Raw genomic sequence first — 20,844 nt, 5'->3', positions numbered from 1 at the left:
ATAAATTAAATGCAGCCAATTTTCAGATATGATTCATGTTTTCAAGTTCTTATGGTTTCAGTAGCGTAATAAAAGCATTACAAAAATAATAATCATTGTTTGACTAAACCAAAATAACAGTTTATAATCATATTAATATTTCTTATTTATGTACCTAGAAAGTAAATTCAATAGACTTTCTATATTTTTGTATGTAATCTTACCGTTTTATAAAAAAATTATACGCAGTTTAGTTTAGTTTATTTTAGTTAATATACAATTATATTAAACTGTACGTGGATACATGCACTAAAGTGACGAGTTAAATAGAAAAAGAAAAAATATTCATAGCTGAAGAATAATAAAAAATGTATTTTCATTTTTATGAAATTAAAACTTTGTGAATATAAATAGTCTTACATTTATGAAAATTAAAAAAATATGTATAAATATGTATTTATAAATCGGGGTTTGACAAGCAAAAATGCCTAGGCCGAAATGATAGTTGTATAAGGTTCTACGAAAAAATCTAACCACATGGAAATTGAATATTATCGAACCATAGATTTCAAGTATGTTGAAACTATGTTTTGTTTAATGATTTCATACAAAACTAAAACTGAAAAGATTGTTTTGATTTTACTCACAATATGTGAACTAACTATTACATTATTTGTATCTATTTTCTTTATGATGCAGATACATATAATGTTACAAAACAGTTTTAATTAAATTACATAAGATTACATTTTTTTTTTTTTAGTCTGAAATATGTTGGCTTATTTGATTATGATGCACCATAATTGTTTCCTGCAGTGTAATAAAAATAATTAAAAATCATATCTTGTATCTGTCGGGATGATATAGTTCTTGTCCACGGATTTAGTCATCCCGATATCTGTTGTTTAATTATTCTATACAAATTCAGTTTTATATATAGTCTAAATACTACACACATAAACTATTATCTGTCAAAATTACAGGTCACTGGACACGATAAATATATACATATATAGGTAGTAATAACATGTTATACGTACGCATATCACGTGACAAGGATTTGGATGTCGTCGTACTCTCCAAGTGGTCCGTAGCCATCGCCACTATCCAGAGTAGTAACGTCAACGGAAATTCGACCATTTCGTAACCTGAAAAATATCGCCCAGCCAACGATTAGTCCATTGTATAATAAAGAATATTTCGTGTTTTTAATAAATTAATACACGGATGCCAATTAAATTGCGATGAAATGTATCGAAAATACGCACAATTATTGACGTCAAGTGCATACTCAATCCAATCTTAAGAATGGAGGATGTCTGTGATTTTGTACATTTTTTTTCTCACTTTTATGTAAATTGTGTAGATGAAACTTTTTATTTTTTATCTCAAGCGAAATATTAATTATATTTTTCAAATTTAACTTTTTTTTTTTTAAACACTTAAAATGAAACTTTTTAAAAACTTGAAAAAAAAATGAAAGATTTTCTATTCTAAATACACGGTATTTTAATAATCAAACGAGAATAATTTATTATAACATTAAAAGTGTTATATTTTTGAATTAGTCACTAAAAAACAATATATGATACATAAATATATATAAATGATAAAATAAAGCTGAAGTTACAATAATTAATTATATTTCGAGTAAAATTAAGAAATCACACATATTTTACAGATGTATAATTAACAGTAAGTTTATTAAACATTATAATCAGTGGTGTAGTGGAGCAGGTAAATGACGTATAATGATTTCTCCATATTTTGGTTGATGCGTACACTTATACTATAATTTGCAATACACAGGTATACGGGTATACTTGCTAAACTTTATAACTATAAAGAGTATTATCGAATTTTGTCCTTTTTTTCTACAAAAATCAAATGTATCAGTTATTATCTTTGTTATTACTTTTATTAGGAACGGTTATTATTTTTAAATTTTACACATCTATTTTAATTGTATTGTACGGAAATATAGTTTAAAAAGCTCTTCTGCAGTAATTTACTATAATAGTTTGAATTGTATTTCATTGACTTTAATTTCGGATCATTATTTTATCAGGTAATTTTATTGCTCATGAAAAAATTCGCTTACATTATAGATTTTTTTTTTTTCAATGTTTTAACATTCTGAGTGGTTGTTAAATTTGATTTTAAAAATGTCTGAATTTTCAAAGATTTGAGCGAAACTTCTATGGATTTTTCAAAAGACTGAAACATACCAATCATGAATTCCATGTATTCTGCTTGTCCAAGAGAGAGAATAAAAAGTATTGAGGATTTAAGAACCTTAGTAATTTTTCTGAGAACAGTAGTTGTGAAACTAAGTTTTAACGACAGTGGCTTTGAATATAATACTTCTTTGAAAACCAAATTCTGAATAAAAAGTGATATAAATTATATTATCATACTTGTCATAAATATTTAAACGCCTACCAAACAGTTACAAAATAATAATAATAACAAATCATATTAGCAATGTCAATTACAAAAGAATACAAGTGTTAATGAATTACGATTCAACCATTACAACTATCAAAATATAGTAAATATTTGGAACTGTTTACTGAAAGTAATCTATTGAATAAATACTGAAAATATATCAATCATTGGCAACTGAGGTTTTTTTTAATTATTTTTAACTTAATCATTATTTATTTACACTATGGTTATAATATTTGTTGTCTACATAATTCGTACACATTATTGATATTTACAATGTTTATTTTTTGCATTATTTTGCTTATTTATCCTTAATTAACTAAAATTATGTTTCGTTAAACTATCTTTAGGAATGCATTTTTTAAATAAAAAATATTACCTACTAAACGATTAAAAACTGAAAGAAAATGAAAAGAAAATTTTCTTTCTGTATTTAGATTTACTAAAAAAATTAAAAATATATATACTTGTATATAAATTTACATAATAAAATAATGATTAATAATGCATCAAATAATACAAAATTGTAATTTAAAAATAAATAGTCAGTTAAGGTAGATATAAAAAATAATAGAATTAATTATATTAATAGTTATTTTAGTAATTTAACACATTTGCTCCTAAGCATAGTTTTGAGAATTAAAATAACCAGTAATTATAATACTGTAGTTGGTTTAAATTACATATATAATTAATTAAAAATTGTTTTTCTGTATGATAATAGTTTAAACATTTGTTTATAGAACTTTAAAAGCATCAACTGTATGAATGACTTTTTTATTTTGTATTATATTAAATGTGTATTATACTTCGATCGTGTAATTTATTGATGTTGTTTATAGCAGTAAGTACAATTTTTGATGATATTTCCTTAAGAAAATTATGAATAATAATAAATACTATAAACATAATAAAAACTAAATATCATGGAAAAAAATTAGAAATGCGAATTATATACTTTAATCGGTATTTAAAAATTTTAGATTACAATAGTAGTATACAATTGTAATTGTAATTGTAATTGTAATAGTAGTATACAATAAGAATTTGCCTGTAAAGGTACACAGTACTGTTATCAATTTCGTTAAGTATTTTGGGTTTTTTTAACTAAAAATACGATTTGTTACGTTACTGTGAAGAGTTATTATGTGACTTATTGTTAATATTCGGAAAAAATAATGAACTGGGTGTTTCGTCTCAACAATAATTTACTTTTGTGAAAACTAGTCATCATTCTTATCCTAGCCTTTCTCACAACATAAGAATGCATGTGCTATCTTTCCTGCAATTTTAATAAACCTTCAAGCATTTAAAAATATGTTCATTACTTTTCTTACTGATTTTATTAATAGCATTTCACGGAAATTATTAATATTTCAATCATTTTTTACCCCTTTTTTCTTTGTAGTTAGATTTCATTGTTTCATTCATAGAACTCGGTTGAGAATAAATAAATACATTTATTAACCATATAACATATTGTACAGCTTTATACAAACTACATTCATTGTTATCGCTGCTGTCCCCTCATCTTATTAAAAAACCATAAAATAATATTTTATGTTCGTCCACCAAAGTATGAGATGCATTTACTATAACAGTAATGTTGATGAAAAAATAGTGTGGAAATTATTAAGTAGTTTTTAAATGTGATATTTCGGTAAAAGGAAAACAAATAATATATCGAAACGCAATCTTTTTCGAAAAACTTTGGTTGAAATCGATAACCACTCGATTTCAATGATACTGCAGAGCCACATACAACACAAATGCCACGTGACTGTACTATGGTAACTATCCCAAATGCGTTAAATAAGGCCAAAACTATTTTACTGATAAATGCGTTAAATATCGTAAAACTATCCGAAAAAATATTCTTGTTGCATTTGGGTAACCGTGCATTATGTTTCTAAACATCAATGGTTGTAATTCTATTAAAGCACCTACTTACAGAATGATACAAATGAAGCATCCGAGTACTACGACGGCACGCTTGTATATTTATGTTTTATCAAGAATAACATGAATGGATATATTTACGTGGTTAAATACACGGATCCATCATAATATTATGATCAATGATTTAGGTAAAAATTATGTATGTGACCTGAATACAAGAAGTGTGCTACCGACGTACATCGTTTCGGTTTCTCCCGTAAATTCCTAAATCTTTTCAATTATTTTATTTCTTCGCCAAAGCATTGATCACGAACCACATTATGTGAACATTATTAAAACATAACACGATACACTGTTTACAGGTTTTTTTTCGACTATCAATCGTTATCAATCCAGTATATTATCTATGTATAATATACATATAAAACAGTTTCTTTCAAATGCATTTAAATATTGCGTAGTAGTTGAAAACTCATCGGATGTCTCAATACCCTTATGAAAGCGGAACTACAAGTATGTCAACATATGCTATATAAATAATTAATTTATTAAGTACTTTTATCGGTTGAGTGTCTCAGAAAAATATTGCTTTATCTGAACCAAGTAAAAAGGTTTTAAGAACGCTGGTGTGGTCAAAATACTTCAAATATAGTCACTAAGATAACATTTGTCTAATAATTAATTTAATTGTTACGTTTTACATAACACATCAAAAATCATCGAGAGAAAATATAAAATAGGTTGCATATTTTTTTCAAAAATTTTTTTTTTTTTAAGTCGAAAATTCCTCAAATATTATTTTTTTCCAATCGTATAATTGTTTATAGAAAATTTTTATTATATAATGACGTATCAAAAAATGTAGCTGAAGAATAAATACTTAGTAAAAGTAAACAACTTAGAAGTTCCGTCAAAAATATAATATTATGATTTTTTAAATTTATATTTATTTTTAAATTAACCATATTAGACTAAAAAAATAAAATAAAAATAATCCAATTGGTGTAAATCAGTTGTTTTTGATAATAAGCATTGAAATGAAAGATATTACACAGATTAAATTTTAGTACATACATACCAGTATTTTTATTATACATGTATTATGAAATGTAATACCTATACCTATGTATAAATATTACTGTGAAAGTTTGATATTTTAAAATCAAAAATTGTTGGTCAGGATAGACTATAACACACAAAAAAAGCTTTTAAAAAATTAAAAGGCATAAAGGTCATATTTTAAAAAGCATACTGGTTTGAAGAATAAATTTAAGGTCTTGATTTTACCCTATCATAAAGACCATCGATACCCTTGAAGTAACCAAAAGGTTATTTAAATATTGTATGCATTATAATATAACAATAAATATAAACGCTTCTCGAATTCAATAACTGTTCATGATAACTTATAGATAAAATGATTTTAAATAAAATATTAATTAAAACCTCTTTAAATTAGATAATATAGAGGAGATAATCATTGTTTCAAATTGTAACAATATACATACATAGGAGTAAAATTAAAATTAAATATCAAAATCATTTTATCTCGAGGAATCAATAATATAAAATTCTATAAGAACTCTATAAATCATTAATTAAATACCTAAATAATAGTGTATGTTAATATATTATTTTTAACCACAATCTTGTGGAGAAAATGTAGTCCGTTTTCAAATGACATAGCTTTGTGACTTCGTTATAATTGATAAAAAAAATCGAATTAAATATTTGGAATAATAAGTTAAAATTCTCAAGAAAAATTTAATTTGAAATATTTCAATTGTCATTTTTTCGTTTCAAATTAAACTGGGGAAAAAACAGAATTAATTATTACGAACGCTACCATACACATCTTTAAAATGCAATAAATAATGACATAATTTTATGTAACTTCATTAAAATTTAATAATAACACTACGTATTGTATAGATTTTAAACCAGTGCGTATAGTATATACAAGTTAGGAAAAGAATATACCTATTCATAGTTTAACGATAAGTGGATAAGGGGTATTCATTGATAACATATAGTTTCCATGTTTACAAAGTGTTATAATTTATTGTGAAATGTACATATCATCGTAACCGTACATAATTACCACAGAGTAATATGTATATTTAAAAATGAAAAACCATATGAATAACACGATTATAGTTTCTTTTAGCTTAACATTGATGAATAAAATAAAAACAACCATCTTCTGGTGTAAATTATATGTGTAGGTTAAAAAGTTCTGATTACTATATAAGTATTACTCAGAAAATTAGGTTCACTGCATGTATAACCGACCAACATGTGAGGATTATTTATCCGAAAATACAGAAATTTATTCAAAATATAAGAAATATATGTAAGAATGAAATAAACATAAGATTTTATTTTAATGATCGGTTTAGGTGAAAACTGTCATTAATTTGATTAATTTTTGGAGAAAAATTTGAAGAATTATAAGAAATATTTAAATGTAATTAAATAAGAGAAACTTTTATAATAACTACTATAACACAATAATAGTTATTATAATAATTTAAATCAATTTTTTTATGTATTAATAAAAAAATTACTTGGCATATTCTGCCAAGAGTTTTTTTTTATAAATATATTTTTATTTTCCGCTATTTTCCTATTTAAGATAATCGTTTTTTTTTTTTTTATTATGTTTCTCTTTTTTTTTAAGTAATTAGGTATTAGCTATAACATTATTTTCACTTTATGGTATATAATTAGTTTTGTGTAAAAATCGAGTTATTATTTATTTTAAGTACTATTTAAAAGTATAAGAATTTTGTTAACAATAAATTTAGGATTTCGGAACTATACAAATGTTATTATATGAGAACCGAGAAGGTTATATAACAAGAAAAAAAGGATTTACGAGTTAATTTTTTTTTTCGTTTACCATACTGATGAATTTGTATTTTAATTGGCAACATCCGTGGCGATTTAACCGGAAGAAAAATTATAAATTTGAGCAGTTTGGTCGGCTCCTAGTTTGTAAACTAGTGTTTGTTTAATATTTGATTGCTCTTTTATATTATCGGAAATATTCATGTACAGGGTGATAATGTTTGTTTTAGATGGGGTATTTATTGGTGACGGGTTGTCGGTGGCTTGCACAATTAAACCTTATATTCTTGATATTAGTGCTATATCTATTTATACTAATTAAACTGATAATTTATTAATTATCATAGTTTTCTGATTTATTTATATTACAAGTTATCTGCTACAGTATAAAATAATTTATGACAATATAGTAAGTAAGATATAAAGAAACTTTCATAAATTATTCGCTAACATTCATATTAATTACATTAATAAATATTAATGTATTGGTGTTTACATTTTATTTACATTGCATTAGAAAACAGAATATATTTATAAAAACTATATCAATAACAAATTTATTATTAAATCAAATACTGCTCTTTATAGAATAAAAACTAAAAATATATTACTGTCAACATAACCATGCGCAAGAAACCGTCATATTTAAAGTTTTTTTGAAGAACTCATAATCTATATAATATTGATATTCAACAATATTTCAATATTCCAAAGATGTTCAAAAAAAAAATCTTATTTTGTATACAAGATATGTACTTGGATTTTTTTTCACTCAAGTAAGTACATTGATTAAAAATTATAATCAATAAATATTCTATTATGCAAAACCACTATTTTACAATAAAATAAAAGAATTGAAGGTCTGAAAAATACGTACGTATTATTGAAGATAAATATTAGTAAATGCGTATTTGAGCATGGTATAACCTCAGAATTTTGAAAACACTGGTTACTTGCATTATTATTATTATTATTAATTATAACAACCGATTATTTGCGATTAATTAGTTATATGTTTAGTAAATATTTTTTATTTACTGTATTTTAATACAAATAATATTCAAAATCATGTTATATCAAAAACCAACAGTCGTTCTTTATTGTTAACTTTGAATTAACTTTGAAGACCAATGTATTATTTATTTTTTGTTTTTGAAAATTATTTATTTTGCTATCATGTACTTTTTTACACTCAGGATTTATGAATTATATCAATTTCTTAACTCTCAACTACAAAAATATAAAAAATAAATTTTAAGTTAATGTTTACTTATTGATTTCTATGAAAATGTTCTAAAGTAGTCGATTCATATTTTTTATAGTTAAAATACTATATAGTTTGAATATAACATTCATGAATATTGACCTTATATAACATGATTTTTTAAGTGAATTTTAAAGTTTTATTTTACCATTGATTAAATACGATTCGATAGTTAACAGTAAAATTAATATCGTATAACTTCCACCAAACGGATAGGAACTCTTTGACGAAGAAGGAAATCCGGAAACTAAAGAATAAGTTGTGGTATTTTCGAATTGAAAAGCGTCATATTTGTGAATACATGACGATTGGCATCCAACAAATATATGCAAATATGGTGATATAAAAATGGATTTTTTCACCAGATAAATACTATAAATATATTATAGAATGCAAATTTAAAATACTGAGGCAGCTGCCGTAATAAAATATAGTGATAGACAGAGACCTATGCAAAAAAAGACAAGTGAAAAAGTGGCACGTAAACATTATAAATGCTATAAATGCATTATCGGAAGAAAATGGGAATCACGCACAATAACCTCCCTTCTTCTTAGTGGTATATTAATTTGTAGCCAAAATTTAAACGAACAATATCGTTCTCGAGGGCAGCACTGTTATTTTTCCCCCTCTGCTGAATTTTAATTAATTTAATAGATAACATGAAGGTATGATGACAATGGAATAATCGAGCCATAAAACCAGCTGAACAATACTTTTTACAAAAAACTTGAACTGAAATACCGACATTTTAACGAAATACGTAGTTTTTTCTTTCTTTCCTTTCTTCCTTAATTTTATTTTTCACCCGCGTCTGTTATGTTAGTCGATTGCTGTATGGTGTCTAATTGAACATCTAACAAACATTCGTAGGTGTATATATGTATATGTATTTGGGTAACGAACAACCAACTATAAACCTCGCGGGGGAGTACGGTTTAATGCTACGTGAATAAATCACCGGAATACTTAGACAATATTATACATGCCGATAAACGGAAACATTTTAGCGTTGATAATGATATTGGTGTATGTACACGAGTATATCAACATCGGAACGAGAAATAAAAAAAAGGCCGTGTTTAAAAAATGTTACATAATAAAAAGATTATTCAAAGCACATTCCTACCGAGGTGAAAAAGTATAATATAATGGAGAAACACGAATTATTTATAATAATAATTAGGATGGTGAAAAATTCGCGTACAGATAAAAAGCATCGAGGAAATGGAAATGATCAAAATTGTAATAAATAAAATCATCTGAATTTTTGATACACGGAAAACAATGTTTTTCATTTTTATTTCTGTAATATTATAATAATCATATTTTGAAGACGAAACCATTAATATTTAAACGAAATAAACATAAATTTATATTTTATAAAATGTTACGCTAAATCGGCGCATTGTGTATACTATACGGATTTAAATTTTGTTCTAAATTAAATTTCAAGTTGACCCATTTCCGTATTGACAATGTTGACAATAATAGATATAGTAATTGACGTATTACTCATGTATTAATTATTGTATTCAGTGACATGAATTTAATTTTCTTATGTGGGGGAGGAATTAAATTATGTTTATCAACCATGAATCAAAGAACTTATGCTGATCTTTGTGAACTAATACTGTTGTAAAGTCTTAATAAGTAATTAACTAGGCTGGAAATAGTTGAGCACACACACACGCACAATAATGTTATCTATATTGTGGTTTATTTATTTTTGTTATTAATGCGTGTCAATTATTCAAATTAATTAAGTCGCAACACGTTGTCGGTAATCGGCCGTATCCGTGTTGTACGTGTATGCAGGGTATACGGCCGACAGCTATACCAAGCCGCCGTGGGTCTATTTTTCGGTCACCAATTGCAAGTTTTTCGTTCGGACGTGAGACTCTGTGCGCGCTAATCGTCACGAGTATAACATTTGATTTTTGTTATATTTGTTTTGATTCTAATAGCCAGATGTAAATTGTAAGTGCCATCCGCCGTGGGCATAGTGTTTTTTTTTATATTAAGGAATAAATAATTAATTATTCTAAGCGTGTGCGCGAATAGTCACGATCGATTTATATTTTTGTTATACGTGCGCAAATCGCCGTAATTATTATTATTATTATTATTATTATTTTAATTATTATTTCATAGTTGCGATATTTTCTATCATATTATTTTGTGTGTGTGAATGGCAAAAAAGCTGCTGTAAATTTTATTATTTTATTTCTTGTGTGTGTGTGTGTGTATGTGTGTGTTATATTTTATACAGGCTCTAGGTAGCGGATGGCCAGCAGTGCTCCGACATATTTGTGAGTTGATTATTTTATATTATCTATTTATCTATTTATTTAGTATTTTTATCGGTGTGCCAAGCAGGCAATTGAATTATTATATTTATAATTACATTTTTTTTTTGTTGTACCAGAAGGACCGTAAGTTATCAGTCGAATTATACTTATTTTTGTTACTGTGAATTTTAGTAATTATATGTAATACCACATTTTCCATGTTACCATTTTCTTTTATATTTATTTTTAGTTACCTTTCTTGTTTTTAGTTTAAGTTGTTACACATTTTCATATATACACTTTTACACACACCATCGTATTACGTAGCTCGTCAGTAACTGCCCGGCAATCCCGATCACTGCTGTTCGTACACCACTATATACCACACACCCAGCTATTTTCACCGTGTTAATTAGTGGTGCACATAGACAAAAATTCGATTTATACATATAGTTACTACTTTGTTGATACTTATGTAGAAATGTATTGATGTCCTATGTATTAAATTAGACGAAAGCTATTTCAAAAATTGAACTTTTATCCAATCAATTTTATTAACGGAAAAAAAAATCAGTGTTTAAAATCCGAATCCCATATTATCCAGCATTAGTAAATAAACCAAAATATAAAAGTGTCTACGATGTAATTAAGTTATACGCTAATGACGAAAACGACTGCAAAATTATATTGTAATAAAATCAAAATTTTGTGGCGTCTGTATTCCATACTAACAAAATCTATAATAACGTTGTTTTGGATACCAAAATATTAAATCAAATATGAATCGATATGTAATCACATAACATCGTATATATCAGTAGGCATTACGACGACATACTCATCGAACTATGAGTAATGTTATGAATACGAGTTTTCGATTAAATCACCACGATGAAAAAGTTTAATGCGAATTGATAACTAGTATAATATTTGAGAATTTCAAATGCTACAAAATATTTTCATGTCAAATTCTCAAAAGGTGTTAAATTATTAAGTTTAATTAACGTGCCTTTAATAACTCGTGCAGTCCAATGCATTCCTCGAGTTTATTGGGATCGTTTCTAAAGCAGTAACCATCGTAATACTTGGAAATTACCAATGTATTCAAATCAGAAACTTACCAATTATAAGAATTTCTCTGAGAGTTGTGTGTTTGCGTACCGTAAAAAGATACAGAAGTGGAATGTATTTATTATATTTTTCGAAAATTAATATTTATTTAAGTATTGACATGGTTTTTTTAAAATTGAATTTCATCTTTCGCTTGTGCAAATACTGTATGATTCCTAAATAACTACTACAGTGAAACCTTTGAATAGCGAACACTCTCAGTCACTTTCAGTCAGAAATTTTGTCTATTATTCAGAGGGGGTACATATTTGAAATTCAAAAATGTAAATGTTTTAAAGGAAAAAATATGCACTATGTTAGTTTTAATTATAGTTTTATTATATTTTAATTTTTTAATGATATAAGAATTTATACAGATACATATAATAATAAAAACATATACATATATGTATTTAAAAATAATTATAAAAATAGATATAGGTACATACTTAAAAACAATTAAATTTAGTCGATTGAAAAAAATCGGTCAGCTCGGTTTGTTTATAACTAAGTCGTCTCTTCACAATATCATTAGTAAGTTAATTTGCCAAAATAATAATAGAAGAGAAAATATTACTGCTTTCTACTTCTATTTATGATATGAAACGACCTATACCTACGTCCATTGGCGTGCTCACGAGGGGTACCAGGTGTGTCCAGATATTCCCCGAAATGTTGTAAATAGAACTCTACAATTTAAACCTAAGAGTAAGAGGTCAGTATTTTAACTGATGCTGCTTGAAAAATATGTAATTTATTCTAAAATATAAGATAAAATATAAATTATGTTTTGTAATATAAAAAATAAAATATGTCTACATTCATTCAAAAACTTTTTATGAAAATATAACAGCTACAATTGTCTACAAAAGTACAAATCATAAATAATTTAAGCTATCTGAGGAAAATATATGAGATTCAAAGAAAACATATTTATTGGGACTAATATACCACAATATTAAATAAAGAATTAAAATTATGTTTATTTAATTATTTATATATTATGATTTATTAAATAAACCTAAACGTTTTGTTAAGATAGGGCCGAGAGTATAGCAGGAACCTTCTTGAAATGCAGATCCACTCACGCCTATGCCTACATCCTAAACAATAGCCAAAGCGTACAATAAACTCGTAATGTATTATCTTTAAATTTCATCTTCCTCATGCACGTTTTCGAACTCATCATGTTGAAACCTGTCAATAATTAGCTAACGAAATGCACAAACCATCAGTAATCAAGACATTGATATTTTCGTGATAACAGTCATTATTATCTTATCAAAAATAATTATGCGACATAACAAATTTATGAGGACCAGATAAGGCGCTCAAGTGATTTTTTGGTTCCGTTTTGTCATATTATTAAAATAGGTGTCCACTATTCGAAGATTTTTACATTGTAAAGTAATGCAAATGTCTCCATACCTAAAAAAATTGTCTGCTTTTGGGAAGTGCCCATTAGGGGAGGTTTCATTATATATTAAATTGTTTACATTGAGTTCAATGATTTCAAGGTGAAGCAATTGTATCAAAGATATTCAAACCGATCAATAACTGTTAGTAGTAATTCTAAAATAATATCGATATTATCGACACAGTACTGAATTTGACAAATTAACAAGTATTCCTCGTTGTAATAATTTTATGATCATCTTTGTACGAATTATGAACACATTTTTGAGCGGTTATTATCAAATGTATAATAGAGTGTATGTGATGAGAAGTAAACACACACACACACACACACACACACATATATATATATATATATATACAGGCAGTGGCGCATACAAGGGGGGTGTTAGATATGACACCCCCTTTGAGCCGTATCATATATTACATTATTATAGGAATGTAGGTAAATCGATAATACAATATGAAATATAAAATAATGCACAATACTAATTACATATATACAGGTTAACATTATCGCGATTGCGACAAAACGTGACGAAAATTATTCGTTTACGTTTCCGTGCAACATAAAACATTTAATAATAATAGGCATAGTAGTATCGAATACTGATATTCGAATAGTTTATGGTAAAGCTATCCGAATTCGAATATGCATTACATCTCTATTACAGACATTATGTATACATATTAATTAATTAAAATAAAAGTTTTAGTTTATACTTATTATATATAATATTTAATAATTATAATTAACACCCCCCTTCAGAAAATCCTAGCTACGCCACTGTATACAGGGTGGTCAAGAAAGGTGGACACATTTCAAAACACTGTCAAATTATTAAATTTAGTCATATGGGGTTGAAATTAAAAAAATTGTATAGAGGAACATAGTAATTTTTATTTACATAATGAAAAGAAATGAAAAACTATTAAGCGTGAAAAATTATTTAATTTAAATGGCGACTCTCTTCTGCGATGCACTGCTCAAGACGGTCCCTGAAGTTGTCCATAACTTTCTGCACCATATCGTCCGGAATTTCGGCAATTTCACGTCTAATTGACTCCTTCAACACCTGAATGTATCTTGGTTTGTCTACATATACTTTGGACTTTACGTAGCCCAAAAGGAAAATGTTACAGGAACTGATATCTGGAGAGCATGGAGACCAGGAAATGTCACCATATCGGAAAATAACGCTCCCGTGGAATATTTTAAGCAAAAAAGCAATGGAAACTCTCGTGGTGTGAGCTGTGGCTCCGTCTTGTTGAAACCAAATTTTTTCTGTGTCAACTTCATTTTCTTTGAGATGAGCGATGAGAAATTCTTGGAGCATACCGAGGTAACGCTTAGAGTTGATAGTCACTGCTTGTTCTCTCTCGTTTTCGAAAAAAGAGGGTCCAATTATTCCGAGTTGGGAAATTCTACACCACACCGTCACTTTTTGGCTGTGAATGTAACCGTTCAAATGGAAGTAGACTTCATCTGTCAACATCACCACTGCATATGAATCTTCCAAAATTTGCAACATACGTTACTAAACTGTTCACGCTGAGTGTAGTTAGTCGGTTGAAGTTTTTGAACGATCAATATTCTGTAAAGGTAGAATTTCAATTGTATATTCAAAATTGTCATTAAATTTATGCGAAAAATGCCTAGCGATTGAGAGTGGCGTCTGGTGGACGGACGTGGACTCTGCAAAACGGACGCTCTTACGCATTCAACATTTTCAGGCATCATTACTGATGATGTAGTACCGAGTTTTTTCTTTTCCGCCACACAACCATGAGTAGGTACAAAAATTATTTACCGACTGCAAAATTGTGTTACGCACTGGAAGAATATCATGCACACCAAGTTCAAACCGATGACGGAAAGCACGTCGCGTGGACTCGCCATTTCGAATTAAAAATTACATTCCCGCGTTACAAGATAAGTGTGCCAGCAACATTGGGACACCACCACCTTCTCAGTAATATCAATTTCAAAAACATCTGTTTTCCACTGACTACCCTGTATATAAATAAAATATCAAAATTCAAGTCCATGAACTCTCCAGGCCATAAGTTGAGCGAAAAATGTGTTAGAGTATACGTGAGTTTATGAAACGAAACCTAAATCTTGAGTGCACGGCACGGAACGATTTTCAATAAAATATTGTCTACGCGTTTCATTCTCACGCTTTATCTATACATTATTTGCTGATACCATTATACGCGCGAACAAAGTGTCCGTAATACCCGTAACCCCGTGCACTTCGAATTGAAATTCATTTCATTCATATGGTGTCGTACATAATATAAATATATAGTTTCTCTAAGTTGCCGTACGAATATTCGACGTTTTTGTTTAAGATTATTATTTTGGACCGTTACCGTATCGGTAGGAATAAAATAAATCGACACAAAGCTATTCGCGTGAGCAACGCACTGATGAAAAACTAAATCCGTGGTATACCAGTAGTACGGTGCGTGTATGTGTATGTGTTGCGGAAAAACAGCTCGAAAGACGTTTTGAGGAAATATAACCGTAATGGTGTTCAAAATTATATCTCTCACACACCTGAGCTCATGACACGTGTAAATTGATGTGACTTATGGATTTCCGCATTAAACCTAGACAGACACGCTAAACATATTCCGTCATTTTTACCTATAGATTTATATATACTAGTGCATATAATATATATATATAACGTAAGCCCGTGTACGCCTTTATACGCGGTACAACGCGCGCAGTGATCGCGAATCTTTTTCGGATTGACATCTACTCCAATAATATATACTAAACATTTCATCAACGTTGTACGTGTACGTTTTAAAAAGTATACTTCAATAGGCACGCATACATAAGAATGGAATAGAAAAAAAAATAATGTGTGCAGATGGGATAAAGGGATTGTAAGGCGTTGAACACTCGTCTCGTTCAACTCAGAACATCGTCTTTGTAGTATTATTATATATATTTCCTTTTTTTTTTCGCTTTGCTTTTTTTTCTTCGCGTGCCAATAATATATTCCAAAGCAATAATTGTAAATCATCGATTTCGATACACGGCGTTGCACGGCAACAATCAGTTATCATTATATGGATTTATGTCACTTTACAGATTTTAAGTGCTCGTAAAAAACAAAACAAATAGCATTAGAGATCATTGAATTTTCTTCTACAGTTAAACGTGCCCACTTTTTGCAATAAAATATCATAATGCCAAATAATACGTCGTCATAAGGTTAAACACATTTTTTTAACAACAAAAAGCATATCGCAGTTTGTCATTTTAATATCATATATTTTGCACATTTTTAAAATTAAAAACTGTTATCGCTTAAAATATATACGATTGACATCAATACGATATAAACGCACTGAGAAAGATAATCTATTTATAAATTAATGATAATATATTTAGGTATATAAAATAGGTGACAGTTTGACGATCCTCAAAACCCGTTAAAGTAGTGCTCCTTATTTTACGTAAATACGCTTTCATGCTTTCACATGAAATTAAGGTTCAATTATTAAGACCTGTTGCTTGAGTTTTTCATGGATGTATAATATTATTACGTACATCCGTAAATTATTATATTCATAAATAACTGTGAATTTGTGTATTCACGAACTTACGCCTGAACTAATTTGATTTTTTTATTTTTATTCATAGGAGAAATATGGTTTTACTCATATCCAGTGGCATCGTGATGGCAGATTTTTGAGTCCCTAGACTCAAGTCAGTGAGTGGGTAGGTGGATGGGTATTGACCATTGGGTATCGAGTGGGTATTCATAAATATGCATTTGAGAAAGGGAGAGCTTTTTTTACAAGCTACCCTTAAATTTCTTTTTAGGTGGGTGTGTGGGTGGGCAAAATCCTAACAGAATTCATGAAGTAAAATATTTCGCGCCACCACTGCTCATATCATAAATATCGATTAGATTATATTACCAATCAATAACACAAAGTATAAGTAGATTAAGTATATTAAAAAATAATAACAATTATTGTCTTACTTTAAAACCTGTATACATATTAACCTATAGAGCAACATAAGACAGTTTTATATAAATCGATTGAGGCAATATAAATAAATAGTGTTGTGTTCCAAAAATTATAACCAATGATTGAAACAGGTTTTTTTAATGACAACATTCTATAAATCATTAGATAAATATTATTTCTTTTTGTAAAATTAATATATTTCTATTATGATATAAATAGTAAATAATAAATATTTCCAAATAAAATTACTCCCGTGATTAACAAATTCACGAATTCACGTGATTTTAACTCTAATACGTGTTCATTTGTTATAGCGTTTATTAATTCACGTATATTAATCATACGTGTTTTATTGTGTTACGTTCACGTGTTCACGATATCCGTGAAAACATATGTTTGTATTCACTTAAAAAAGTAATACCCTTAGTTTGAAGTGATCCACTAATTTTCAATACCTATATAATGGTATACAAAAAGTGTTTGGAAATAATATTTTTTCAAACAAGATAACTAACGGAAACGAAATGATATATAGCATTGTAAAATTAATTAAAACCGAGTTTTATAAAATATCTGCAGAGTTCCCAAAAACGGTATCTAGAAATAAATAATTCTGCAATAATATTATGCAAACATAATATTGTTATGTGCCATAAAATAGAGTATGCAAATCAGTGCAATTCTGAAACTAATTTGGAATAATCAACTACAATACACAACCCTAGGTGGCAAGGAAAATAAATGTTATACATTTACATCCCAGGTTATAAACTTATTACCTTTGGTCCGTGCATAAACGTTTTTCCGCTGTTGGCATATTATATTTTATTTTGATCATAATATCATGCTGTTGAGGATATAGTTAGATGACCTTTTGCCAGAGCTTATGAAAATCGCAATATAACGTTTAATATTTTTAAAAGTTTAATTGACATTTGAACACTACACCTACTCCCAGTGGACCACACAGTATCCAATCTAGAAATGAAAAAATAATAGTGTATTGAATGGCTTACTGGTTATGGTAAAAAAAAAAAACAGAAAAAAGTAATAATAAAAAAAACCTGTATATTTTCTAAGAAAAACAAATAGAAACATAAAAACATAGTATCGTACACGATGTTAATACTAATTACATGTACGATCATAAAACATAATAGATGTGAATAATTATATTGCTAATTCTATTTGTATTTTTACTGTTAAAAATAATACATAGGGTATTTTCAATTTGATTCAGATTTAAAAAAATACGTCCTTTAAAAATAATATTTAAAACAAAAATAGTTAAAGAAATCTAATGTTTTCATACTATGTTATTGCAGTCAACCAACAAAAAACATAATTTTTCACAACACTGGAAACAATATACAATCTCATTAGAAATTATATAAAAAACTTTTTTAAGTAATAATATGAAATGTATACTATCAAAAAACCATTAAAGATAAAATATTTACTTATTCAACAACTTAAATTATTGAAATTGAAATCATTTTATTGAAATAAAACAACATAATATTGAAATGTACTCAAATAATTATTGAATAAATTAAAACTATTTTAATTTTTCAATTTTTTTTTTCAATTGAACTTCAATTACTAAAGTACTTATAATCCTTAGATTTTCGTTTTGAAATCGAATAAAAATAGAAAAAAACAAAATTTGACATTATTCAAATAATCAGATTATAGTTATAACTTTACAGTGTTAAGAATATATAGTTTATGTTAAGCGTAATTTAAAATTGTATTTAATCGTAAAGTTATAATTATAAACAATGTCCACCAGGCACGTCAAACACGCGTCCCGCGGGCCGCGTGTTTGACACGGCTAATTTTTTTATGGCCAGTGGCTACTAATATCAATTGACAAAATAAAAAATGAATAGAAATAAAAATTGTAAAATATTAATGTCAAGTCGCAACTATCTTAGATTCTTAGAAATGGTTATATTTGGTATACAATTCTTGTATTGTCTTATATTCTGATAAACTGTAATCGAGGAAATTTTATTGATAGTTTTATATGTATATATACATAATAACATAACATTATTTTTTCGTTAAATTTTTAAATACGGCCCACTTAGTAAATTATTCAATATATTTGACACATATGATACATTGAGTTTGACATGTCTGATTTACACAATGTATAATAAGACTCGTTGTTATACACATATAACACTCAATATCTGTTGGAAGATAGAATCACTAGAACTCATTTTTTACATATGACATTGAATTGGATACTGTGATAAACGATAATTGTCTACCTAAGTTTTATATGCAGGCTCAATAAATTATAATATAGACTCGTATCAAGAATGATAAAATTATAAGAATCATAAAATTTTCATCTATCTAGAGATAATTTTGTAATGTAATTGTATGTAATTTTGAAATCAGTTTATGTCAATTTTAAAATATAGACTTACTCATTATGTACTATTTCGTTCACTTTTAGATTTCAGCTCTTTAAAGTCCATAAAAAAGAATAAATCAAATTTGATTATTCATATAAGAGTTTGTCAGTTTAAATGTAGGTAAAATTAAAAGAAAACATAATTGAAAAAATTCTTCATGGTTTACAGTTAATCCAAGGTATCTGTTTTCTAAATCCTTATATTACATCATTGGACCGATCGTTGCGTTATACGTTAAATAAGTCTAAATTACGATGTTGAGATAGTATTTATAGTTAATAAAAACATTTTTTTTTTAACTTATAAAATTCCGATAAAAGAATATTGTGAAGAAATAAATCTAACGATAAGAAAAGTTTTTCTGAATAGAGATATAGATAATTTTTAACTTTTCTGTAAATTAAAAATGGTATTCTAATTTTTTTTTTAATAATTTTTATTTTAAAAATTACAAAATGGAGACTAGTTCATGAGGATTATTAAAAAAAAAAAAAAAATGGAATTCGATTGTTTATGTTAAAACAGGGGATATTAAAATTTTCTTAATAAATCCTCATGGGATTTACAAGTTATATTGCATGATGATAAATATAAAATATTTATTTTAGTATTTTTAATTAAATTATTAAATTTTTATTTTTATAATAAGTGTATTTTCAATTCAGTTATTCATGTTACGTAATTTTAAAATTTGCCAATAGTATTATACATCGTACAACGCGTATGTGATATGCAATTTATGACAAAAATCTATATAAGTATATGTACTAACCATACATTACTATATAAAAAGTTTAATGTTTAAGTTTAAACAACACATGACATTAAACTATAATGTACTATACATAATCTAGGTTCAAGATTTTATATGATAAACTAAAACTGTTCTGTATTCATTGCAAAGTCTGACCAAATCAACTAACTAGATAATAAAGCACAACCTTATATGTTCATACTTCAAAAACGAGACATTAAACGTTATTGATTAAACAATGAAAAACTTTCTTTATCCTTAAACTTTCAAAGTGTGTGCTTGACATTTTATTATAATTCTTTTTTTTTTATATAAAAGAGTTATTTAATTTATAGCTATTTGATAATCAATTTTTTGTGCCACTGGAATTATTCTTATGTATTTTTAAATTGTAATATAAAATAT

The 20,844-nt window shown here is 27.0% G+C and overlaps 1 protein-coding gene across 1 annotated transcript in view; it reads right to left on the bottom strand.

Annotated features, from left to right (window-relative positions):
* LOC112692227 (hemicentin-1-like) overlaps positions 1 to 20,844 on the bottom strand; it is a 255,112-nt gene that overhangs the window by 215,291 nt on the left and 18,977 nt on the right. Inside the window, exon 2 of the mRNA XM_025566837.1 lies at positions 1,020 to 1,127. Within this exon, the coding sequence (XP_025422622.1) occupies positions 1,020 to 1,119 (100 nt within the window). The 5' untranslated portion in view covers positions 1,120 to 1,127. The remainder of the gene's footprint in view (positions 1 to 1,019; positions 1,128 to 20,844) is intronic.

Source organism: Sipha flava, unplaced genomic scaffold (genome assembly GCF_003268045.1).
Source record: "Sipha flava isolate LNK unplaced genomic scaffold, YSA_version1 71_pilon_pilon, whole genome shotgun sequence".
NCBI classification, from domain to species: domain Eukaryota; kingdom Metazoa; phylum Arthropoda; class Insecta; order Hemiptera; family Aphididae; genus Sipha; species Sipha flava.
This window is presented reverse-complemented; position numbering and strand designations above follow the sequence as displayed.